Below are 27,374 nucleotides of genomic sequence, written 5' to 3'. Positions count from 1 at the left end.
GCATCAGCTGATCCATACTCCTCCATGTTGATCACCACTTGGAGGAAGCACTGAGGGCGGCAAGGGCACAGAATGTACTCTGGGTGGGGGACTTCAATGTCCATCTCCAAGAGTGGCAAGGTAGCACCACTACTGACCGAGCTGGCCGAGTGCCAAAGGACATAGCTGCTTGATAGGGTCTGCGGCAGGTGGTGAGGGATTCAACAAGAGGGAAAAACATACTTGACCTCATCCTCACCAACCAACCTGCCTGCCGCAGATGCATCTGTCCACGACAGTATTGGCTGGAGTGACCACCACACAGTTGTTGTGGAGACAAAGTCCCGCCTTCACATTGAGGATACCTTCCATCGTGTTTGGCACTACCACCGTGCTAAATAGGATAGATTTTGAACAGATCTAGTAACTTGAGATTGGATATCTATGAGGCACTGTGGGCCATCAGCAGCAGAATTGTATTCAAACACAATCAGTAACCTCATGGCCTGGCATATCCCCCACTCTACCATTGCCATCAAGCCAGGGGATCAGCCCTGGTTCGACCAGGAGGTCATGCCAGGAGCAGCAGCAGGCACACCTAAAAGTGAGGTGTCAACCAAGTGAAGGTACAACACAGGACCACTTGCGTGCCAAACTGCATAAGTAGCAAGTAACAGAGCTAAGCAATCCCACAACCAACGAATCAGATCTAAGCTCTGCAGTCCTGCCACGTCCTGTCATGAATGGTGGTGCACAATTAAACAACTCACTGGAGGAGGAGCCTCCACAAATATCCCCATCATCAACAATGGGAGAGCCCAGCACATCAGCGCAAAAGATAAGACTGAAGCATTTGCTACAATCTTCAGCCAGAAGTGCCGAGTGGATGATCCATCTCAGCCTCATCACAGATGCCAGTCTTCAGCCAATTCTATTCGCTGCACGTGATATTGAGAAATGGCTGAAGGCACAGGATACTGCTAAGGCTAGTGGCCCTGACAATATTCCAGCAATAGTATTGAATACTTGTGCTCCGGAACTTGTTGCGCCTCTAGCCAAGCAGTTCTGGTACAGCTACAATACTGGCAGCTACCCGGCTATGTAGAAAATTGCCCAGTTATGGCCTATACACAGAAAGCAGGGCAAATCCAACCCAGCCAATTACCACGCTATCATTCTACTCTCGATCATCAATGGAGTCATCAATAGTGCTATCAAGCAGCACTTGCTTAGCAATAACCCGCTTACTGATGCCCAGTTTGGGATCTGCCAAGGCCACTCAGTTCCTAACCTCATTACAGCCTTGGCCCAAACATGAACAAAAGAGCTGAACTCCTGAGGTGAAGTGAGTGACTGCCCTTGACGTCAAGGCTGCATTTGACAGTATGACATCAAGAAGCCCTAGCCAAACTGGAGCCAAAGGAAATCAAAGGGAAACTCTCCACTGGTTGGAGTCATACTTAGCACAGAGTAAGATGGTCGTGGTTGTTGGTCAGTCATCTCAGCTCCAGGACACCACTGCATAAGTTCCTCATGGTAGTGTCCTCGGCCTAACCATCTTCAGCTTCTTCATCAATGACCTTCCTTCCAACATAAGGTCAGAAGTGGGAATGTTCGCTGATGATTGCATGATGTTCACCATTTGCGATGGCTCAGATACTGAAGCAGTCCATGTCCAAGTGCAGCAAGACCTGGACAATACCCAGGCTTGGGCTGACAAGTAGCAAGTAAAATTTGCACTAGACAAGTGCCAGGCAATGACCATCTCCAACAAGAGAGAATCTAACCATCATCCCTTGACGTTCAATGACATTGCCATCACTGAATCCCCCACTATTAACATCCTGGGGGTTACCATTGACCAGAAATTGAACTGGACTAACCATATAAATACTGTGGCTAAAGCGCAGGTCAGAGGCTAGGAATCCTGCAACAAGTAACTCACTTTTTGACTCTCCAAAGCCTGTTCCCCCACCAAGTCTGGAGTGTAACAGAATACCCTTCACTTGCCTGGAATAGTACAGCTCCCACAACACAAGCTTGACACTATCCAGGACAAAGCTGCCCACTTGATTGGCATCACATCCTCAAACATCCACTTACACCACCACCTATGCACAGTAGCAGCATGTGCACCATCAACAAGATTCACTGCAGGAATTCACCAAGGCTCCTTGGACAGCACCTACGACCACTACCATCTAGAAGAACAAGGGCAGCCGAAATATGGGAACACCACTCACCATCCTGACCTGGAAATATATCACCGTTCCTTCACTGTCGCTGGGTCAAAATCCTGGAACTCCCTCCCTAACAGCACCGTGGGTGTACCTACACCACATGGACTACAGTTGTTCAAGAAGGCAGCTCACTATCAGCTTCTCAAGGGCAACTAGGGATGGGCAATAAATGCTGACCTAGCCAGCAAATCCCACATCCCGTGAAAGAAGTTTTTTTTTTAAATGGCCACACCTATACAGTTCTCCATCCTTATTTAAATATGATTCCTCCTTTTTGATCTGGAAATTCATTGTTTTACCCTGTCTTTAGAAGTTACTTTTAACTTTTCACAGAATATAAAAATCTTGTGTTATCGTTATGGCTAGCACTCTTGGGCGAAAAATAAACATAATAACTTTGCCTTTTTTATCTTGCCAGTTATAAACATCTTACCATGTCCATTTTTGAAAAGCCAAAAAACCTCTTCCCTCATTGAAAAATGCAAATTCCATTTTACTTAGCTCGACCATTAGCATTTCAAATACCTGTTTTTTTTTTACGCTTAATCCCTTTGATTCAAACCTTGCAGTCCAGCAGTTTCCTTAAATTATTCACACACACACACACAAGCCTGCTTTAAAGTATCCCACAGTAATATCAGGAAAATATGATAGTTCCTTGATGGAATGTTGTTAGGAAATAGAGTTTAAGTAAGTATTTACGGGTGTTAGGAATGAGTTTTAGTTTAATACTTAAGTTTGATTTGTATTCTGTATTTGTGTTAAGAAAGGTCAAACTGAATTTTAGTTTCACTTTAAAAGGTGCATTTCTAATGAGAGTTTTACAACTGTTGCAGCTAAGCTAAACAAACAAGAGTAAAGAACTGGGCTGTTGAATAGCAATAGGGGCCCAGAGAGGCAGGTGCCTCCCACAGATGCACACACGCACACCACATGCCACCCCCACGTGCACTGCACACACGCCAGTTTGATTTGGAAGCTGTTTGAGTTTAGTTGGTTTTGAAAGTAGCTGCCAGGAGAGATTGGAGCAAAGGGGACAGGTAGCCAGTCCCAAACTAAAGGAAAGACCCCAAACTCTAGAGCAGTGGAACAGGAGAAAGTCCCAAGCAGATCTTCTAGTCGAAGGAAGGACAGGAACATGGAAAAGGTCCTGTTAAATTAAGTTAAGAGTGAGGGGCAGAGAAAGGCTTCAAGTTTAAAAAAAGCAGATTTAAAGCTAGAGGCCAGAAGGTCCAAAGATGGTTGAAGTCCTGTAACTCTTTACTATGGGCATATGAAGCAGTGGTGTGCTGTTGACAGCTGAGTCATTGTGTGCGCGCGCAGGGAAGAGGAACAGTGGAAGGAGCGTTCCAGACCCTGGAGCTAAACCCTTACAGAAAGCATCTGAGAGACAGCATTGTTTGGGCGAAGATTCCAATGCGAGCTCTTGGAGAGTGGCGATTGGTAACCGTCCTGTGAAAGACTGAGTGCAGTGCGACCGGTTGGCTCATGGTGGGGTTGATGAGAGATCTATAGCTTCAGGTTGAGATGGCATCTGTCACTTGGCTTCAGAGTGTGACGTGTCTAACCACAGGTAGCCTATTGGTGTATTTACTGTGAACATGAGAGTATAAGAGAGCTTTTGTAAATTGTGTTATCTTTACAAATCTGTATATATATCTGTAAAGGTATACAAAACAAAAACAGAATTACCTGGAAAAACTCAGCAGGTCTGGCAGCATCGGCGGAGAAGAAAACAGTTGACGTTTCAAGTCCTCATGACCCATCAACTCAGTTCTGTTGAAGGGTCATGAGGACTCGAAACGTCAACTCTTTTCTTCTCCGCCGATGCTGCCAGACCTGTTGAGTTTTTCCAGGTAATTCTGTTTTTGTTTTGGATTTCTAGCATCCGCAGTTTTTGTTTTTTTCTCTGTAAAGGTATAGTTGTGGGCAAATGTATATTGTAATATAGTTCAACTTCTCCTGTTTAATAAATGTTTTATTTTGTTGTAAGTTCATTAGTTGACTCTGTTCGATAGCCCCTCTCGAAATATCTAAACAAACAAATAGAAATTAGGATCTATCAAGCTGGGTTCCACCCTGGGAATAGGCTTGTCCAGTGGTAACCTCAGCTGGGGATCATAGCTGGGAGTCCTATAGATTAGCGCAATGTTATTTGTCGTATATGTAATTGAGATTTCTCCCCATCCACCCTCCACAGGAGATGGCTGAAATATCCTGAACCCCCACAATTATGCCGCTACTGTATTGCAGTATTCGCTTTCTTTAGCTCCCAATATTACACATATCTTCAGCCAGTGCTGTACAGTGCTTAAGGTGGAGAATAGATTAGCGGTGGGCATTTTTTTGTAATTGATGTCTGGTACATTGTTGTATCTAGTGCCCTGATTTGTTGAGGCTAAAGGATCCAGGTTGCATGCTTGTTTTAGGGTGACTCATTTGGTACCATGACAGAGAAGTCCTGTAGACCGTTCTTGGAAGAAACACATTCTGTTAATTTACAAAACGAACTCAGCAGCAACACTCGAGCGCTTACAACTCAAAACTCTGTCTTTACTCTTCGGACTCTAACTCAAGACTACTGACCACAGAGGTAGGCCGTGCTACTCTGCTATTGGGTATCAGGATCATGTGATCTTGCATTACAACATTTGTCTTTAAAGGTGTATTATACATCAGATTTCTACATACACCCACCCATAGTTTAATGTGAAACAGTAATGTTCTAATGAATAAGACGTCTAGCATCATTCTAAATGCAGTACAAGATGTGAAGAAACAGGTTAATATAGCTGAGTGCAGGCCTTCAAAATCAAAGTTTTATTGAAAATGTCCTATATGCTATAGCACCTTAAACATTCACTCCCTCCATCACCGACACACTGGTAGCAGTGTGTACCATCTACAAGATGCACTGCAGCAACTCCACAAGCCTCCTTTTGACAGCATCTTATGAACCCATGACCTCTAGTACCTTGAAGGACAAGGCCAGCAAGTGCATGGGAACACCACCACCTGCAAGTTCCACTTCAGGCCACACGCTATCCTGACTTGGAGTCTGTTCTTTCACTGTCGCTGAGTCAAAATCCTGGAACTCCCTGCCTAATAGCACTGTGGGTGCACCTACATCACCTGGGCTGCAGCGGTTCAAGAAGGCAGCTCACCAACATTTTTTTCAAGGGCAACAAGGGATGGGCAATAAATGCTGGCCTAGCCATAGATGCCCACATCCCGTGGAAGAAATTTTTTAAAAGTACCTACTGTAGATTGCAGCATACAGGTCGACATGGCATATAAAGCAACCCCGTATTTTTGATGCCAAAAATCATTCTTTTGCATATATGGCAGCACCCCCCATCCCCATCAGCTCTGAAATGCAATACTTGCATTATTAGTCGGCCTCAATTTTTCACCCCAGAAATGCAAATTTTACTTGCTTTTATACTGTAAGTCTGCTCATGGGATCTAGTGGGTGATACGGGCTGTGTTGTGAAGGTGCTGTAAGGTGTTTAAGATATCCACACACAGATCAGAGCATGCATGGCATCGAGAGCGACGATGTGATCAAAATTCATGGGCTTCAACATAAATAATGAGGCATGAAGCTGCTTTTGAGCTAAAAATTATAATGTTTGCTAACTTATCAAGTAAGTTGTGCTGTAGCATAGGAATTCAGTGTTAGTGAATCCATTATGAAGATCCTGAAGGCCAAATGAGCCATCAGGGCAGAGACCAGCCAATGGCCTGATCTTGGAAAACACGTATTGGAATAGGTCCTCAAAAATCATTGGAACGGTCACATTGCCACCAGAAATGCAAAGTGTAAACGTGGATTTAAGTGGACCAAATTGCACACTAGTCCAGCAAAGGTTTCAGAACAACAGCTAGTTGCTGTAGCTGCTTTACAGAGCAAAACAGTCTGGTGTTGTGAGAGAAGACCAAGATTGCTCAGAGACTACCAAGAGACCTCAATGTCAAAATTACCAGTTTCCAACAGATCGTTATCAGACAGCAGCAAAAACACAAGTAGTCATTATGATTCACTGCCAATATAGATGAAGAGCCCATGAATTTTGATATGCCTGGCAGTGAAAAAGTGTAGTGAAAAGTGAAAACTACAGGACATGAGAAGACAAGATTCACAGTGCTAATACCCTGCATAGCTGATGGAGCAAAATCAAAATCCATGCTAATTTTCGAACCTAAAACCATGCCAAACATCAAGTTCCCTACAGGAGTTTTTGTGTATGTGCATAACAATAGTTGGATGAGGATGGGGTGAAGTTATGGATCGATGCAGCCAATGTTTTAAAAAAAAAATGCAGTTTATGATTGTGGGACATGTTCAGATTCCATATAACCTGTGATCAAAATCACATCCACATCACTGTTGCACCAGGGGGTCTGATGTCCGTAGTTCAACCTTTTTGAATGTATGTGTCAATGAGCCATTCAAGGATCATGTTCATGCTGAATGGAATAGATGATGGTTGATGGCAAAATGTCCTTCCTTCACAAATGAGTGGACATATGCGTGTTGCCCTGCTCGATGTTTTGTGTGGTTTTATCATATTGTGGGGTGCCATTAGCACCACAAATTATCATTGGATTGTTCAAAAAATGCGGAATATCCAATTCAATGAATGCAGAGGAAGATGATTTGTTGTGGAAGGATGATTCTGAAAGCAAAAGAGCTAAATCTGATCCGGAGTGGGAGCCTTATGATTATGGAATAGCCAAAGTGATTCAGAATAAATTCAATTAACTCTTTGCATTGGATGCCGAAGACAATGAAATTGACTCTTTCTTTCAAAATGCTTTGATTGTGGTTAAAGGTATCTTTGTAGAATTAATTAATTCAATAAACTGTGCCATATTAATTTAATATGAATTACTGGTGGGTTTTTTTTTTCCACATTTCAAAATGGCGACTACCCACACCAGTGGTTAACATCGTATACTCGGCGTAAAAGTCAACCCCCGTTTTTGGAAGGATTTTTGGAGGCTTCAAAGGTTGATTTACTTGCTGCCATCTGTGGTATTTGTCTTTCATTAGATGAGAGAGTGGGTTTTTTTTTTAAGTTTAAACAGTTTTGCTTATTTTTGTAAACAGACTTTTAAAGAAGAAAAGTACTTGAAGGATGCAATGGAGTGTAGTGATGTTATCTGGCAGCGAGGGCTCCTGCGGAAGGGCTACGGAATCTGCCATGGAACTGCAGGAAATGGATACTCTTTCCTCTCTCTATATAAGTTAACTCGAGACAAAAAGTTTCTCTACAGAGCCTGCAAGGTAAGATGAAAAATGATTATCATTAATCCAAACATTAGATTCTCTAAGTTCTGTTAATGAATGTGACATTAACCTAGGAAAACCTCCCAAGGCATTTATCTCTCTCTCCCTCTTCCTGTCGCATCTGAGGGTGCTAATTTTTTTTTTTATTCATGGGATGTGGGCATCGCTGGCTAGCATTTATTGTCCATCCCTTATTGCCCTTGTTTAGAGGGCATTTAAGAGTCAACCACATTGCTGTGGGTCTGGAGTCTCATGTAGGCCAGACCAGTTAAGGATGACAGATTTCCTTCCCTAAAGGACTTAAGTGAATCAGGTGGGTTTTTATGACAATCGGCAATGGTTTCATGGTCATCATCAGACTTTTAATCCCAGATTTTTATTGAATTCAAATTTCACCATCTGCCATGGTGGGATTCAAACCCAGGACCCCAGAGCATTACCCTGGGTCTTTGAATTACCAGTCCAGTGACAATGCCACTATGCCACCACCTTATCATGGAACGCTTATTCCATGACGTCACTATGGGGAAAGGAAAGCAGGCCTCAAGAACTACATCAGCTGGTACAGGGATTGAACCCGTGCTGTTGGTGTTATTCTGCACCACATTGTAAGCATCTAGCCAATTGAGCTAACCAGCCTTTGGAAGGCCCTTCACAGTGGTATATTCAGACAAAAATTGATGCTTAGACAAAGGAGGAGATATTAGAATGGGTAACAAAATGTTTGATCAAGCAGGTAGTGTTTGGAGGGCCTTAAAGCAGGAGAGGGAGGTGCACAGGCTAAGAAATATAGGGAGGGAATTCCAGTCTGTGGACCTCGACAATTGAAAGCACAGATGCCAGAGCTGGGGCAAAGGATGCTTAGGAGGTGACGGTTGAAGGAACCGAGTTCTGGGAATGGGTGGAGGTGAATTGGAAGGCGGAAGTGACAAAGATAGAGGGGCAAGGCTATGTTTTAAATATAAGAATATTAAATTGGCAGCATTGGGTAATGGGGAGTCAATATAGATCAGCAACAACAGGGGTAATGGGGAGTCAATATAGATCAGCAACAACAGGTGTGATGGGTGAGCAGGATAGGAAGTGGGGAGCTGAAGGTTAGCGTGGAGGATAGGATCTGACCAGGAGAGATTGAAATAGTCAAGTCCGGAGGTAACAACGCTATGATAGAAGTTTCAGCAGCAGATGAAGCAGCGGAGGAGATGCGTGATGTTTGGAATTGGAAATAGGAAGCCTTGAAGAGAATATAGCATCAGGAGCTCAGCTTGAGGTCAAACAGGATGTTCAACAGCAACTTATATTTACAGCACCTTTTAACATAATGAAACATCCCAAGGCACTTCAAAGGAACTTATAAAATACAGTATGACACCAAGCCACATAAGGTGATATTACAGAATCACAGAATTGGTACAGTATAGAAGGAGGCCATTCAGCCCATCATGTCTGCACTGGCTTTCTGAGCATTTTAACTTTATTCCAATCTCCTGCCTTTTCCCTGTAACCCTGCACATTGTTTCTATTTAAGTAATCATCTAATGCCCTCTTGACTGTCTGTCTCAATTTAACCTGCCTCCACCACACTTCCAGGCAGTGCATTCCAAACTCTAACTACTCACTGTGTGAAAAAGTTTTTTCTCGCCTTACATTTGCTTCTTTTGCAAAACACTTTAAAACTGTGCCCTCTGGTTCTCAATCTGTTTGAGCGGGAACAGTTTCCTCTTGTTTACTCTGTCCAGGCCCCTCATTATTTTGAAAACTTCTAACAAAGTCTCCTTTTAGCCTTCTCCTCTCCAAGGAAAACAGTCCCAACTTCTCCAATCTTTCCTCATAACTGAAGTGTCTCATCCCTGGAACCATCCTTGTAAACTCTTCTGCACTCTCTCCAATGCGTTCACATCCTTCCTACAGTGTGGCGCCCAAAACTGTGTACACTACTCCAGCTGAGATCTAAGTATCTTGTATAAGTTCATCATAACCTCCATGCTCTTGTACTCTATGCCCCTATTAATGAAGCTTAGAATACTGTCTGTTTCAGCAACAGCTCTCTCCACCTGTCCTGTCACTTTTAATGTCTTATACATATATCCACCCAGGTCTCTCTGCTCTTGCACACCCTTTAGAATAGTATCCTTTATTTTATACCGTCTCTCCATATTCTTTGTACCAAGGTGTATCACCTCACACTTCTCCTCATTGAACTTCATCTGCCACCCATCTGCCCACTCCGCCAATGTGTCAATGTTATTTTGGAGTTCTACACTTTCCTCCTCACAGTTTACAATTCTCCCAAATTTGGTGTCGTCCACAAACTTTGAAATTGTCCCCTGCACGCCAGGATCTAGATCATTTATAAATAAATCAGGAAAAGCAAGGGTCCCGATACTGACCCCTGGGGAACTCCACTACAAACCTTCTTCCAGCTTGAAAAATACCCACTAACCACTACTCTCTCTTTCCTATCCCTAATCCAATTTTGTATCCACATTGCTACTGTCCCTTTTATTCCATGACCTATAACTTTCCTCAGACATCTGTTGTGTGGCACTCTATTGAATGCCTTTTTGAAGTCCATATACACCACATCAACGGCCTTGCCCTCTTCAACCATCTCTGTTACCTCTTCAAAAAAAACCCAAGTTAGTTAGAAAAGATTTTCTTTTAACAAATCCATGCTGACTCTTCCGAATCAATCCACGTTTTTCCATGTGACTATTAATTCTATCCTGAATAATTGTTTTTAGAAGTTTCCCCAACACCGAAGTTAAACTGACTGGTCTGTAATTGCAGGGCAGACCTTTACAACCTTTTTGGAATACAGGTGTAATGTTTGCAATTCTCCTCTGGCACCTCCCCTGAATCCAGGGAACATTGAAAGATTATTGCCAGTGCCTCTGCAATTTTCACACTTATTTCCTTCCAAGTTCTTGGATGTATCTAATCCGGTCCCAGTGCCTTACCAACTTTAAGTACCGACAGCTTATCCAACACCACCTCCTTATCAATTTTCAATCATTCTCATGACTAAGTTTCCTCCTCTGTCACCATGGCCTGGGCAGCATCTGCTTTGTAGGTAAAGCCAGATGTAAAGTGTTCATATAACATCTCAGCCATACCTCTTGCCTCTGTGTAAATCCCCCCTTTTTGGTCCTTAATTGGCCCTACTCCTCTTTTTACCACCTTTTTACTATTGATGTGCTTATAAAATACTTTAGGATTTCCTTTTATGTTAGCTGTCAGTCTTTTTTCATAATCCCTCCTTTGCTTCTCGTATTTGCTTTTTCACATCCCTCTGAACCTTCTGTATTCAGCTTGGTTCTCAATTGTATTTGCTACCTAACACCTGTCATAAGCACTCTTTTTCTTAATTTTTATCTGCTTTGTCATCCAGGGAGCTCTGGATTTGTTCGTCCTACCCTTTCCTTTTGAGGGAACATACATTGACTGCCCAAACCATTTCCTCTTTGAAGGTAGCCCATTGTTCAGCTATTGTTTTTCCTGCCAACCATTGGTTCCAGTCTATCTGGCCCAGCTGCATTCTTGTCTCATTGAAGGCCACTCTCTGCCAGATTATTCTTACTATGGATTGACCAATGTTATTTTCCACTGTCATCCTAAACCTTATGGTTCAGTGATCACTGTCCCCTAAATGTTCTCCTACTGTTACTCGATCTACTTGGCCCACCTCATTCCCAAGAACCAGATCTAGCAGTCTGATATTAGATCAGATGTTCAAAAGCTTGGTTAAAGAGATCCGTTTTAAGCAGTGTCTTGAAGCAGAAAAGTGTGGTAGAAAGGTGTTGAGAGGGAATTACAGAGCTTTGGGCCGAAGCAAGAGAAGGCACGGCCACCAGTGGTAGAGCAACTAAAATTGGGGATACATGAGAGGCCAGAATCAGAGTGCACATATCTCGGACGGTTGTGAGGCTGGAAGAGATTACAGGGGTCGGAAGGAGGGAGGTTATGGAGAGTTTGAAAACAAGTATGAGAATTTTAAAATCAAGACGTCGCTTGACCCATTGCTGTAGGTCAGCAAACACAGGCATGACAGGGGAATGGTACTGGGTGCATGTTCAGACAAGGGCAACAGAGTTTTGGATGACCTGGAGTCTACAGAGGGTAGAATGTGCATGACAAACCAGGGGTGTGTCGGAAGATTCAAGCCTAGAGGTAATGAAGTGCTTAAATAAGGGCTTCAGCAGCAGATGAACTGAGACGGAAGTGAAGTTGGGCAGTTGTAAGTGTGGAAGTAGGCGGTCTTAATGATGACTATAAGGTCAAAAGCTCATCTCGGGATCAAATATGACACCAAAGTTGTGTACCAACTTTTTAATCGTGGACTGTTGCCAGGGAGAGGGATGTTGAAGTCGCAAATAATCTGGTTTACACTGAGGCAGTGAACAGAGAGGGGAATGGATTCAGTGAAGAGGGCAGGGATTTTTTAGCAGGGGCCAGAGATTCCCATGTTTAACTTGAGGAAATTGGGGCTCATTCAGGATGGGATGTTCGACAAACAGTCTGATAGCACAAAGGAGTCCGGAGCGCTCTTTAATAAGCTGCCATCAAAATGCACTGTTTAGTACTTAGTAATGCTATCATGATTCCATCGATTGCTAGGATTTGAAATTTTTTTTAGGGGCACAGTAAAAATTTAATAGGTTTTTCATGTTTTTTGTAGGGAAAGACTTGCTGATCCAGGTCTGCTGGCTGCAAAAACCTGCACAAAAACCAAATGTGCACTGTTTACAGTATTGGCACTCCTTTACTGCTAAATAAATTGATTGTACAAAGGTGCTACAAAAGGGAAGCAAGTCCTTTGGTCCAACCAGTCTTTCAGTATTTATCTTCCATACGATCAAATGGTTCCATCAGATTTATCTACCACTTTCCATATCCCTTCAACCTCATTTCCTTCATCCACCTATCCAATCTTAATAGTGAATGTTACCATCATTTCAGCCACCTAGAAGTGAATTTCACAACTTCACAACTATGTGAAGAAGTTTCTCTTGACCACCACCCCCTCCCACCCCACTGGCCATTCTAAATCTCTTGGACTCACAGGTGCAAGATAAAATCTGTTACATACATTTCAACTTCTGGGAACACTGTGCCCCTATCTACATTTTCTCATTGTTTGTACCATTTTAAACACTTCTATCATACTGCCCTGTAATGTATGCTGTTCTAACTAAGCCAACCCAGTTTTTCAAATATTTATTTGTATTTCCTAAGAGGCAGCATCATAGTGAATTTGTGTTGCTCCCTCTTGAAACCTTAATATTGCCCTTGTAGTGTACAGCCCAATTCTGCACATATTAATCTATCTGAGATCCTAAGCTTGTATATAGGTTATAACTACCTGTTAGTTGTCTCCTACTTCTAAACCTCAGTAATAGCCTAGTTAGAATGTTTCCCCCCATCCTGCCTTTTGAACAGAGCGTATTGTGTCAGAATATATTTTGTACAAATTATTTTATTCAAACCAAATTGTCTTCTAAAACTGGAGCAAATTATTTGTATTTCCAAAAGTTAGAATTGATCTTTGTGCCTTGGCCTTGAGGGAGGGGTAAATTCAACCATGACAGCTATCAAGTGACTTCAGTTGGAAAATGTGCATCTATGGGTGTTTGGATCTTTGTTCTTTGCGGCCAATTAACTTGCTGAGCTCAAAGGGTAGTATAAGAATAAGATACTGCAGAGCCACCACTCATCATTTAACCCTGGAGAGGGAGAAGATCACTGAATGTACACATTTTTAATTTTATAAGTTCCCAGTTGCTTAGGTGTAAAGTGGCATCAACAGTAACTTACATTGTAAGATCAGAGGGATCAAGGGTAGGTTTGTAAGGAGGGAGTGATGACAATTTTGAACAGGAAAGGGGCAGTTCCTGAAAGCAAACAATAGTACCAACTAACAAATCTCCTACTTAAACTTCTTGGCTGCAAATTCGCTGTTAGGGAATGATTTTCATTTGATTTAGATGTTCTGTCTTCTAAAATCAATAAGGTGCTTGCATGTTGGTGTCATTTTTCATAGTTTATTAAGCATATGGTTCCTGCAATAGTATTTAACAGTACTCACAATAGTGCCAGGGCAGGTATTTATTGGGGCCACAAACTTGTTACAGTTTTGAGTTCAGTATACAGATTGATATCTTTCTCAAATTGTCAGCATCTGTGCAAACTTCTACCTTTTATACATTTCTCTTATTTCCTTCACCCCCTAAGTGGCATTGCATGATTATAGAAAAGTTAAATTCAACCTCAGTTATGACCGGTGAGGATACATGTCAGGACTTGCCCTTTCTTTCCCACCCCTTGATTTATCATAACCGGGTTTTTTGTAATTTGTAAGGATGAGAGCATTAATTCAATGTCTGTGCTTAACCATTTACGTGCTGATTGCAAAGAACTCAGTCTGACAGGCTTTATTGATTTTAAAGACCAAGAGGTTAGTTTTTATTGAGCTAAAAACCCACCCAGGTAATATTTAAAAAGGTAAACACACGTCCTGACATTTGCCCCCCACACATGTGTATATACAGGCATACACTTACGAGAACTATAGTAGGAGGTTACTTCTTGGTCAAATTTAAAATTCAAGGTTAAAAGAATTGAGAGTTCACTGTTTGAGTCCTTTGCCAGCATCCATGGCTGAGGTAGATTTTTCCCGCAGTGGTCTTGAAATTCAAGTGGAGTTGAGGCCAATGTAAACAACAATTTCTGGATACGATCTCTTTTTAAACGTAATCCATCCTTTCCAAAAGTTGATTCTGTTGCACCTGATTTTCCTTTCAATGGAAGTTCTCTATCTGTGGTGGATTGTGTCTTTAACTTGACGGAAGGGAAGAGAGATGATACTGCTCCATTGGCAGATTCTTCTAGATTGTCTTAAACAACCAGGGTATTGTAATAAAAGACATTGCAAAATGGTTATTTGGGTCACATGACCTCTTCTCCCCCCCACCCCCCTCCCCTCAAGATTTCAGGAAATAATTAGCTCATGTCTAGATGATATTTTATTGGCCTAGATGATGAGTTTCTTTCACTCCTGAATGGACCATTCTTCCCCCTAATGAGCTCGGAAGAACACTTATATGGCCATTGTCCTGGTAGATTTTCTGTCTTTGCCTGAAAGAATAGTCTTATAGAAATGCAAATGGTGAAGACCAGTATAGTTTTAGTACATCTTTGAAGTAATTCTTGACATCAGCATGTGTAAAATTCCATAGGAGGTTGCATTGGCATGTCTTAATTGTAATCCACATCAGAACCTTCCAGAAACTGGCAACTTGTAATACCAGACATCAGGTGACCTGCGGCAGCCATCTTAAGTCAGTGTCTTGGCTTGCTTTTTTCAAAGTCCTTTTAAAGCAGCTCAATATATATTTGACCAGCAGATGAAATTAAAGATTAATATCACGCATGCATACATCACATCACCTTGACATCTCCTATAAGGAGAATTTAATTGAACTTGGTTCAAACATGGACAAAAGAGGTGACCGCATTTGACTGAGTGTGGCACAGAGCCCTAGCAAAACTGGAGGCAGTGGGAATTGGGTGGAAAACTTTCTAGTTGTTGGAGTCATATATAGCACAAAGGAAGATAGTTGTGGTTGTTGGAGGTCAGTCATCTCAATTCCAGGACATCACTGCAGGAATTCCTCAGGGTAGTGTCCTAGGCCCAACCTTCTTGAGCTGCATCATCAGTGACCTTCCTTCCATCATAAGGTCAGAAGTGGGGATGCTTGCTGATGATTGCACAATGTTCAAAACCATTCATGCCGACTCAGATACTGAAGCAGTTCAGACCCAAGTGCAGCGAGACCTGGACAATATCCAGGCTTGGGCTAACAAGTGGCAAGTATCATTTGTGCCACACAAGTGCCAGGCAGTGACCATCTTCAAGAGAGAATCTAACCATTGGCCCTTGACCATGTGATGGCATTACCATTGCTGAATCCCCCACTATCAGCATCCTGGGGGTTACCATTGACCAGAAGCTGAACTGGACTAGCCGTATAAATACTGTGGCTACAAAAGCAAGTCAGAGGCTAGGAATCTTGTGGCGAGTAACTCCCCCTGACCTTTCAAAGCCTGTCCACCTTGTACAAGGCACAAGTCAAAAGCATGATGGAATATTCTCCACTTGCCTCGATGAGTACAGCTCAAATTACACTAAAGAAGCTTGACACTATCCAGGAGAAAGCAGTCTGCTTGATTGGCAGCTCTTCCTTCCACTGCCAACAAACAGTGGCTGTAGTGTGTACCATCTACATGATGCACTGCAGAAACTCACCAAGGCTCCTTAGGCAGCACCTTCCAAATTCACAACCACTACCACCTAGACGGACAAGGGCAACAGACACATGGGAACACCACCACCTGGAAGTTCCCTTCAAAGCTACTTACTGTCCTGACTTGGAAATATATCGCTATTCCTTCACTATTGTTGGGTCAAAATGTTGGAACTCCTTCCCCAACAGCATTGTGGGCATATCTACAACACAGGGACTGCAGCAGTTCAAGAAGGCAGCTCACCACCCCCTTCTCGAGGGCAATTAGGGATAGGCAACAAATGCTGACCTAGCCAGCGACGTCCACATCCCATCAATGAATTTTTAAAAATTTGTCTGTTATCAGTTGCTTTAGTCAATAAACTGGTTTCCTTTCTTAAACTCTTTTGCCATTGAGTATAGCTCCCTTTGTTTGTTATCTTATCCATAGTTTCACTCTCGTTACATACAATTGCTTATTGTACCAAGTGAAATTTTTATCCATAAGTCAGTCTTCGCCAGCAGTGAAGAACAGTGGGAAACCAGGGGATTGGGAAGCCTACAAAGACGAACAGAGGACAACTAAAAAAGAAATAAGGAGGGAGAAGATTAAATATGAGGGTAAACTAGCCAGTAATATAAAAGAAGATTGCAAGAGTTTTTTTAGATATATAAAGGGTAAGAGAGAGGCAAAAGTGGACATTGAGCCGCTGGAAAATGATGCTGGAGATGTAGTAGCGGGGAATAAAGAAATGGCAGAGGAACTGAATAGGTACTTTGCGTCAGTCTTCACAGTGGAAGAAACGAGTGACATCCCCAAAGTTCAAGACAGTCAAGGGGCAGAGGTGAGTATGATGGCCATTTCCAAGGAGAAGGTGCTAGGAAAACTGAAAGGTCTGGAGGTGGATAAATCACCTGGACCAGATGAAATACACCCCAGAGTTCTGAAGGAGATAGCTGAAGAGATAATGGAGGCGTTAGTGGTGATCTTTCAGGAATCACTGGAGTCAGGGAGGGTCCCATAGGACTGGAAAATTGCTAATGTAACCCCCCTGTTTAAGAAGGGAGTGAGACAAAGACGGGAAATTACAGGCCGATTAGCCTGACCTCGGTCGTTGATAAGATTTTAGAGTCCATTATTAAGGATGAGATTTCAGAATACTTGGAAGTACATGGTAAAATAGGGCAAAGCCAGCATGGTTTCATCAAGGGGAGGTCATGCCTGACAAATCTGTTAGAATTCTTTGAGGAGGTAAATAGTAGGTTAGACAAAGGAGAGCCAATGGATGTTATCTACTTGGACTTCCAGAAGACCTTTGACAAGGTGCCGCACAGGAGGCTGCTCAGTAAGATAAGAGCCCGTGGTGTTAGAGGCAAGGTACTAGTATGGATAGAAGATTGGCAGAGGGTATCCACCCTCATGCCTTCTCCTCCCTCCCAGAAACATGATAGGGTCCCCCTTGTCCTCACTTATCACCCCACTAGCCTCCGCATTCAAAGGATCATCCTCCGCCAGTTCCGCCAACTCCAGCATGATGCCACCACCAAACACATCTTCCCTTCACCCCCCCCGGCGGCATTCCGTAGGGATCGTTCCTTCCGGGACACCCTGGTCCACTCCTCCATCACCCCCTACTCCTCAACCCCCTCCTATGGCACCACCCCATGCCCACGCAAAAGATGTAACACCTGCCCCTTCACTTCCTCTCTCCTCACCGTCCAAGGGCCCAAACACTCCTTTCAAGTGAAGCAGCATTTCACTTGCATTTCCCCCAACTTAGTCTACTGCATTCGTTGCTCCCAATGTGGTCTCCTCTACATTGGAGAGACCAAATGTAAACTGGGCGACCGCTTTGCAGAACACCTGCGGTCTGTTCGCAAGAATGACCCAAACCTCCCTGTCGCTTGCAATTTTAACACTCCACCCTGCTCTCTTGCCCACATGTCTGTCCTTGGCTTGCTGCATTGTTCCAGTGAAGCCCAACGCAAACTGGAGGAACAACACCTCATCTTCCAACTAGGTACTTTACAGCCTTCCGGACTGAATATTGAATTCAACAACTTTAGGTCTTGAGCTCCCTCCTCCATCCCCATCCCCTTTGTTTCTTCCCCCTTCCTTTTGTTCTTTCCAATAAATTATTTAGATTTTTCTTTTCCCACCTATTTCCATTATTTTTAAATATTTTAAATCTTTTATGCTCCCCCCACCCCCACTAGAGCTATACCTTGAGTGTCCTACCATCCATTCTTAATTAGCACATTCGTTTAGATAATAACACCAACTTCAACACCTATGTGTTCTTTTGTTCTGTTGTCTGTGACATCTTTTGATGATCTGCTTCTATCACTGCTTGTTTGTCCCTACAACCACACCACCCCCCTCCACTTCTCTCCCCCCACCCAAACCACCCCCCCCAACCCACACACACACACACCTTAAACCAGCTTATATTTCACCCCTTCCTTGGATTCACCTAGTTCTGTTGAAGGGTCATGAGGACTCAAGACGTCAACTCTTTGCTACTCCGCCGATGCTGCCAGACCTGCTGAGTTTTTCCAGGTAATTCTGTTCTTGTTTTAGAAGATTGGCTGTCTGGCAGGAGGCAGAGAGTGGGGACAAGGGGCTCCTTCTCAGGATGGCGGCCGGTGACTAGTGGAGTTCCGCAGGGGTCAGTGTTGGGACCACAACTTTTCACTTTATACATTAATGATCTAGATGAAGGAACTGAGGGCATCCTGGCTAAGTTTGCAGATGATACAAAGATAAATGGAGGGACAGATAGTATTGAGGAGGCGGGGAGGCTACAGAAGGATTTGGACAGGTTAGGAGAATGGGCAAAGAAGGGGCAGATGGAATACAACGTGGGGAAGTGTGAGGCCATGCACTTTGGTAGGAAGAATAGAGGCATGGACTACTTTCTAAATGGAGAGAGAATTCAGAAATATGGAGTGCAAAGGGACTTGGGAGTCCTAGTCCAGGATTCTCTTAAGGTTAACTTGCAGGTTGAGTCGGTAGTTAGGAAGGCAAATGCAATGTTGGCATTTATTTCGAGAGGACTAGAATATAAGAACAGGGATGTGCTGCTGAGGCTTTATAAGGCTCTGGTCAGACCACATTTAGAATATTGTGAGCAATTTTGGGCCCTGTATTTCAGGAAGGATGTGCTTGCCCTGGAGAGGGTCCAGAGGAGGTTCACGAGAACGATCCCAGGAATGAAAGTCTTAACGTATGAGGACTGTTTGAGGACTCTGGATCTATACTTGATGGAGTTTAGAAAGATGAGGGGGGATCTGATTGAAACTTACAGAATACTGAAAGGCCTGGATAGAGTGGACGTGGGGAAGATGTTTCCATTAGTAGGAGAGACTAGGACCTGAGGGCACAGCCTCAGAATAAAGGGAAGACCTTTTAGAACAGAGTTGAGGAGAAACTTCTTTAGCCAGAGAGTGGTGAATCTATGGAATTCATTGCCACAGAAGGCTGTGGAGGCCAGGTCATTGAGTGTATTTAAGACCAAGATAGATAGGTTCTTGATTGGTAAGGGGATCAAAAGGTTAAGGGGAGAAGGCGGGAGAATGGGGTTGAGAAACTTATCAGCCATGATTGAATGGCGGAGCAGACTCAATGGGCCGAATTCTAATTTCTGCTCCTATGTCTTATGGTCTTATGGACTGGTACCAAATGATACAATCTCCTGAATCTACAGAAATCCTAAATAAATTAAAAAAAATGTATATCCAGATATTTCCCTTCTACAGAGCTAACTGTTCTACCTGAAACTTAGAAATTGGTATGCAGAGCATGCAACCTCCCTTGTTTCTCAGGTAATCACTTCATCCTGAAACTGGCCATTGCTGCATTGATTCAACAAGTCAATGGTCACTACTTATCAAGCAAAGGCTACTTGAGATTGAAAGAATATGCACTTATATAACACCTTTCAAGACCTCCAGCCATCCCAAAGCAGCTTACAGAAGTGTAGTCACTGTTGTAAAAGGTAGTTTTACTATAATATAAAGAAACAGATGCAGAGCCATTTAACTTGATCAAATGCTGATTTCAGACTGCCGCCGGAATGCATAAAATCAGTGAGGACCAACATGGCAATGACCATGCCAGCAGAATGGATTAGCTACAAGAACTTGTAGAAATTGGTAAACATTGGACCTGTTATATGCCCAAATAAACAAGAAAAACACGTCAGTTTATACCCCAATATGTCCCAATATGCTAAATGTGGTCAAGTCAAACAAATTGAATTTCTCCCCTTTTGCCCCATTTAGTGTAAAGAAAAATCAATAGCAGTATAACATTAATAGACTTCAGAAAAGTTGACCTAATACTTTCCTTATAGCACCTTAACCTCATACTCCGCTCTTCGTCTCCTGCAGCTGTGTTGTTTTAGTGTGAAATGGTGGCAGTCTGTACTTGCATTAAAATCAAGTTTTCCAGCCTCTGGAGTCACAAGCTAGTGGTATTCTGGAGTCAGAGGGCAGTGTTATGGTCCCCATAGAGACCATAGCTTAAAGAAATTCGAATTTACAGTTGATAGCTGAATGGATGACACAAGATTTCATGTTTTAAAACTTTTACTGTTACAGATTAAAAGCACTAGTGCGTAAACATTATTTTTGTGGGTAACTTATACTTAGAACTATAGAACAGAACTTTTCCCCTTTTACTCAACACAACTGAATAGCCCCACTTCATAGAAACATAGATAATAGGAACGCGAGTTGGTCATTCGGCCCTTCGAGCCTGCTCTGCCATTCAATATGATCATGGCTGATCCTGTTTCTCAACCCCGTACTCCGGCACTCTCCTCATACCCCTTGATTCCTTTAGAGTCCAGAAATCTATTTCCTTTTTAAATATATTCAGTGACTTGGCCTCCACAGCCCTCTGAGGTAAGAATTCCACAAGTTCACCACCCCCTGAGTGAAGAGATTTCTCCTCATCTCAGCCCTAAATCGTCTACCCCGTATCCTGAGAGGAAACATAATCCCTGCATCCAGTCTGTCCATTCCTATCAGAAATTTATGTCTCAATGAAATCCCCTCTCATTCTCCTAAACTGCAATGAATACAGGCCTATTCGGCCCAATCTCTTCTCATATGACAATCCTGCCATCTCAGGAATCAGTCTGGTGAACCTTTGCTGCACTCCCTCTATGGCAAGTATATCCTTTCTTGGTAAGGAGACTTACTCCAGGTGTGGTCTCCCCCAGGCCCTGTACAGCTGCAGGAAGACATCCTTGCTTCTGTACTCAAGCCCCCTCGCAATGAAAGCCAACATAGCATTTGCCTTCTTAACTGCATGCTGCATCTGCAGATTAGTGTATAAGGACACCTCGGCCCCTTTGTACATCAACATTTACCAATCTAACACCATTTAAATAATACTCTGCCATTTTGTTTTTCCTACCGAAGTGGATAACTTCACACTTATCCACATTATCCTGCATCTACCATGTACTTGCCCACTCACTCAACCTGTCTCTTAACACCCTCCACATCGCTCACATTCCTATCTAGTTTTGTGTCATCAGAAAACTTGGAAATATTACATTTGGTTCCCTCATCCAAATCAGTGATACATATTGTGAATAGTTGCGGTTCAAGCACTGATCCCTGCGGTACTGCACTAGTCACAACCTGCCATTCCAAAAAAGACCCAGTTATTCCTACTCTCTGTTTCCTGTTTGCTAACTAATTCTCAATCTATGCCAATATATTACCCCCAATCCCATGTGCTTTAATTTTGCACACTAACCTTGTTTGTGGGACTTTATCAAAAGCTTTTTGAAAATCCAAATACGCCATATCCACTAGTTCTTCCTTATCTATTCTGCTAGTTGTGTTCTCAAAAAAAACCTTCAGTAGGTTTGTCAAACATGATTTCCCTTTCGTAAATCCGTGTTGACTTTGTCTAATCTCATTGATATTTTCTAAGTGCTCTGCCATCACATCCTTTATAATAGACTTGAGCATTTTTCCTACTGCCAAGTTTAAAATAACTGCGGATGCTGGAAATCCAAAACAAAAACAGAATTACCTGGAAAAACTCAGCAGGTCTGGCAGCATCTGGCAGTTCTGTCAAAGGGTCATGAGGACTCGAAATGTCAACTCTTTTCTTCTCCGCCGATGCTGCCAGACCTGCTGAGTTTTTCCAGGTAATTCTGTTTTTGTTTTGGTAACTTTTAACCCCTGATAGTCTTTTACAGTGAGGGTTTTTCCTTGAGATTCTCCCTCTAGTGCCAGCTAGGTGAATCTTCCAGCCTCAAATCCTCGTGAATTTTGTCTTTTCTGTACGAGTGTAAGCTCCCACCCGCATTTCTGCACTGTGAACCATAGAGACTTTCAGCCTCTACCTGCTCCCTGGATCCTGGCAAACTGCCTGCATCTGAGAGTTTTCGGTGATATCTTAAGAAACATTTCCCTCTTGAAGCCCATCTCATTGACAACGTGATTCACATGCGCCTTGTCTCCAGCTGGAAATGATGATTAGTTATCCTCGAGACCTTGAGTCATAGAGTCAGAGTTGTACAGCACATAAGCAGGCCCTTCAGCCCGTCGTGCCCATACCAGCCATCAAGCACCTGTCTATTCAATCCCATTTTCCAGCACTTGGCCCATAGCCCTGTATGCCAGGGCGCTTCAAGTGCTTATATAAATACTTCTTAAATGTTGTCAGCGTTCCTGCCTCTGCAGTGTGTTCCAGATTCCAACCACTTTCTGGGTGAAAAAAAATTTTCCTTAAATCCCCTCTAAACCTCCTGCTCCTTACCTTAAATCTATTCCCCCAGTTGTTGACACCTCCGCTAAGGAGAAAAGTTTCTCCCTATCTACCCTATCTATGCCCCTCATAATTTTGTATGCCTCTGTCAGGTCCTTCCTCAACCTTCTCTGCTCTAAGGAGAACAACCCTAGCCTATCCAGTCGCTCTTCATAGCTGAAACGCTCCAGCCCAGGCAACATCCTGGTGAATTTCCTCTGCATCCTTTCCAGTGCAATCACATCCTTCCTATAGTTTGGTGACCGGAACTGCACACAGTACTCCAGCTGTGGCCTAACTAGCGTTCTACAGAGCTCCAACATGGCCTCCCTGCTCTTACATTCTATGCCTCGGCTAATAAAAGCAAGTTTCCCATATGTTGCCTTAATAACCTTGGGCAGGATTTCCCGGGCGGGGGGCGGGGCCCGCTCACTGTCGCATAAAATGACGTGGGATGACATCGAGCGGAACTCCCGACATCACCCCGCGTCATTTCAATTTTCAGCTCGGCAGGAGCTCAGCCGAATCAGCTGTGAGCCTGCCGACCTGTCAACAGCTAATTGAGGTCATTTAAAAACTAGTTGCAGTAGTTAAAGGACCTGCTCATCCAAACCTTAAGGTTGGCGGGCAGGCTGGGAGCCCCAGCAGGCTTTGGAGAAAGCATGAAAGCTCATCCATGGGCAGGATGAGGTTTCATGTAGGTTTTCAAAAATTTATTAAAAGTTTAAGTAAAAGTGATGGACATGTTCCAACTCATGAGGGGACATGTCAGGATAGTTTTATTTTTCTATGTTTAACATTTTTACATTTGGAGATGAGTGCGCTTTTTCACTCGCATGCGTGAAAGAGCGCACTCTCGGCTTAGGGAATTCCTCCCCCTCCCCCCGCCCGCACAGGGAGCACATAGCACTTCCTGGCAGACATCATGCTGGGTGGGCCTTAATTGGCTCGCCCACATAAAATGGCATTGCACCCCCAATTTGGGGTGCCGATTGGTGGCGCACCAGCTCCTGAAATCCAACACCACCCCCCCCCAAACCCCTTCCGGACGTGGAGGGAATTCTGCCCCACTTGTACAAATTCTGTATCCACTTGTGCTGCTGCCTTCAGGGATCTATGGACATGTACATCAAGGTCCCTCTGATCCTCTGTACTTCCTAGGGTCCTACCGTTCATTGTCTACTCCCTTGTCGTGTTAGTCCTCCCAAAATGCATCACCTCACACTTCTCAGGGTTAAATTCCATTTGCCACTGATGTGCCCATCTCACCAGCCCATCTATATTGTCCTGTAATCTAAGGCTTTCCTTCCCTATTTACGCCACCACCAATTTTTGTGCCATCTGTAAAGTTACTGATCATACCTCCTATATTTATGTCTAAATCATTAATGTACACTTCAAACAGCAAGGGGCCCAGCACCGATCCGTGCGGTACGCCACTGGACATAGGCTTCCAATCGCAAAAACAACCTTTGACCATCATCCCCTGTCTCCTGCCACTAAGCCAATTTTGGATCCAATTTGTCAAATTGCCCTGGATCCCATGGGCCCTTACCTTCTTGACCATTTTCCCCTGTGGAATCTTGTCAAAAGCCTTACTGAAGTCCATGTAGACTACATCAATGGCACTATCCTCATCTACACAACTAGTCAACTCCTCCTTGAAAAATTCAATCAAATTTGTTGGACATGATCTCCCCCTGACAAAGCCTTGCTGACTATCCCTGATTAACCCCTGCCTCCCCAAGTGGAGATTAATCCTTTCCCTCAGAATTTTTTCCAATAGTTTCCCTACCACTGATGTTAGACTCACTGGCCTGTAATTACCTGGTTGGTCCCTACTATCCTTCTTGAATAATGGTACCGCATTCGCTGTCCTCCAGTCCTCTGGCACCTCTCCTGTGGCCAGACAGGATTTGAAACACTCTTTTATCTTGGAAGTAAATGGACTGTTTGAAGCATAATTGTTTACAACTTAACATTCTCAACACTTTTCTGGGACCTTGGAGACTAGCAGTTCAACCACTATAAACACACCTGCTGCTGCCATTTTTTCCCAAACGTGAACACTTCACATCTTCTTCCCAGCAAAACTATCTGAGCCTTCCTTTAATCTATAATAGCCATGCCATTCAGGCCTGCTGTCAGGCAGACAACAGGTCATGTCGCCCTTTTCAATTTACCCTAAATTAAAGACTTTTACAAAATTAATAGAGACCATTTCTTTTTGAAAAGAAATCAAACTCCCAATTATTAACTGATAATTATGCCACAAGATTTCACATTTTAAACAAACTTTTACTGTACAAGAGTAAAAGTAAGTACTACTTGCAAAAGTAATACTAACTTATCACTAAATTTTGTAACCACTTGACCATTAAACCCAAAAATCTTAACTAAATAATTCTCATTCTACTTTTTTTCCACCCAAGAGTTCCCTATGCTTTACAGGATCTTGAGGCTTTCTTCACTTCTTAGACTAAACCGAGGTGTGCCACAACTCTTAAGGAATTCACTTTGATTCTTCTCCGTGTTCCTGCTATTCTTCTAGGTTTGAGATTTTTGGCATCATTCCAACTTTCCTTCAACTTCATGATTCTGGGCTCCCCAGTTCAAGCATGGGCCTCACTGTATCCTTGTTTGGTTACTTCAAAACAGAAAACACCCTTGGTTTCTGTTAGCCCTCTGCTGCTGATTTACAGCTCCTAGTAACTTTTTTATCTGTCTCAAGGCTGTGCTGGACACAGACTTCAGCTGCCTTTCTGCACAGACTTCAGCTGCCTTTCTGTGAGAAATCACAGATAAAAACTCAAAACAAGAAAAAAAAACTTCCCCGTAATCTATCCCCTATCTAATGTGGCACCCCTGGGATATCTCCAATAGAGATTTAAACTAAGTATCCCCAATTTCTAAACCTTCCCTTTTGTTCTGGGAAATCAGAAAAATAATTTAGGCCCCTTATTGACACAGCTCTAGACACCCTGTCTCCACCTAGAAGCTTAGAGAGGGGTCACCCACTCTTAGTTTTGCATTTTCCTACTTCCATCTTTGACTTTATTAAAAAAACATAGGTCACCCTTTGAATTGCACTTATTCTAAGTTTGTTTACCAAACAGAGTGTTTCCATTTAAGTTACGTTTAAGGGTTTCAATCCCCAAACTAAAAGTTACGTTCCTAAGACATATGAATCATAAAATTAGATGTTCATAACTCCTCCCACGAGGGGAAAATGAAAACCCATCACCATCGTGAAAGCTTTCCTTCTCTGGAGGAGCAGGAGCATTCTTCCAACTCCACAGCACTACTTTGGGCTGCTACCAATCGTACAGTGCCTTCCTGCATCAACAGTGAGAATTCCAAGTCTCTCCCCCTATTCACCATTTGCCTATCAGTGTTTTTCTTTCACTGCTTAACGCACAATAATGTCTCCAGTTTTTACTGGTTGCTCCTCTCTTGGTGCATTGCTGCTGCTCAGCTCTGCAGGAGTTACTGGACCCCAGTCCCATTCATCTGCCCAATCCCTTGTAATTCTTAGTCTGACACTCTGACACTCTCTCGCGCTCTCTCGCTCTGTCTCATATCCTTCTGTTTAGAGCCCTCCATGGTCTTTTCCCTTCCCTTTGTGAGCCCTACAAACTGCTGAACTGTGTTTCTCTAAACCTAGGTGCTTGTGCTACTCTGATCTCCTTCACTCTACCATTGGCAGCAGTGTCTTCGGGCAATAGGTATTAAACTCTGCAGTTCGCTTCTTAAATTTCTCCACCCCCTCACCTTTTAAGTTACTCCTTAGACCAAAGGCCAAGCATCTCCTTATGTGGCTCGATGTCAGATTTTCTTTGATAACACTACTCTGAAATACTTTGGAATGTTTTGCGACACTAAAGGCGATATTTAAATGCACGTTGTTCTGGAAAATACAACTGTGCGTGTCCATCATTTAAAAACAATGTTTGTAAGTGATTAAGTTTGTTCACAGAATTATTACAGCACAGCAGGAGGCTATTCAGCCCATTGCGTCTGCACCAACTAAATGAACAGTTCATATTGTGCCATTCCCCTGCCTTCTCCCTGCATGCTCATCCTTTTCAGATAACGGTCTAATTCCCTCTTGAATGCCTCAGTTGAACCTGCTTCAATTACTTTAACTTGAACAAGAAGACACAGATTTTTAGTGAAAGAATCCTGAATTTTAAATTCTATGCCTTCGGTCATGCCAATATTGATCTACTTAATTGATGTAGATTATGTAACTGCTGACTGGACCAGTTGTTCCTGATTCAGCATTATGCTCTCTGCGGCATATTTAAATTATTTTTCTAGGAAATTTGGAGCAAGTTGAAAATGGGGACACAACCAACATAAAAGTGCAAGTCACAGAAGGTGTCATTCTAGTAAAGTTTGGCCCTGCCGTTTGTTCCGCTGTTGCTCTTGCCTGCATGGTCTGCTGGTTCTGTAAAGCTGATTTATAAGGTGATCCAGTTCATGGCTTTAGGTGTCCATGACTTCCACTGCTGGCCCTGTTACAGCACTCAGATAGGGCAATCGTATCCATTACTCAACTGCAGAAGTGAGATCTAAAGGCATTAAGTGTCTTTCTCCAGCTGCAATGATAACCACCACCTCGTCGTTAATAGAATAGCTGAAGGTGACCTCCGTGTAAGACCTGTCACCATGAAACTTGCAGTAGTAATCTGCAGCAAGTGGTCTCAAACCAATGGTGTAGTTCACCAATACCCTAGATGAGCAATTCTAGTTCTGTGCAACACCTTATCCTTATGCATGAAATTGCTGAAAAAGAGAGGAGG

At 43.1% G+C, this 27,374-nt stretch overlaps 1 protein-coding gene across 2 annotated transcripts in view; it reads left to right on the top strand.

Annotated features, from left to right (window-relative positions):
* The window catches only part of lancl2 (LanC lantibiotic synthetase component C-like 2 (bacterial)), a 76,827-nt gene that overhangs the window by 37,229 nt on the left and 12,224 nt on the right, over window positions 1-27,374 (top strand). For both annotated transcript variants that reach the window (XM_041184978.1, XM_041184980.1), the window contains exon 7: window positions 7,333-7,509. In XM_041184978.1, coding sequence (XP_041040912.1) covers window positions 7,333-7,509 — 177 coding nt within the window. The remainder of the gene's footprint in view (window positions 1-7,332; window positions 7,510-27,374) is intronic.

Source organism: Carcharodon carcharias, chromosome 3 (assembly GCF_017639515.1).
Source record: "Carcharodon carcharias isolate sCarCar2 chromosome 3, sCarCar2.pri, whole genome shotgun sequence".
Taxonomy (NCBI): Eukaryota; Metazoa; Chordata; class Chondrichthyes; order Lamniformes; family Lamnidae; genus Carcharodon; species Carcharodon carcharias.
This window is presented reverse-complemented; position numbering and strand designations above follow the sequence as displayed.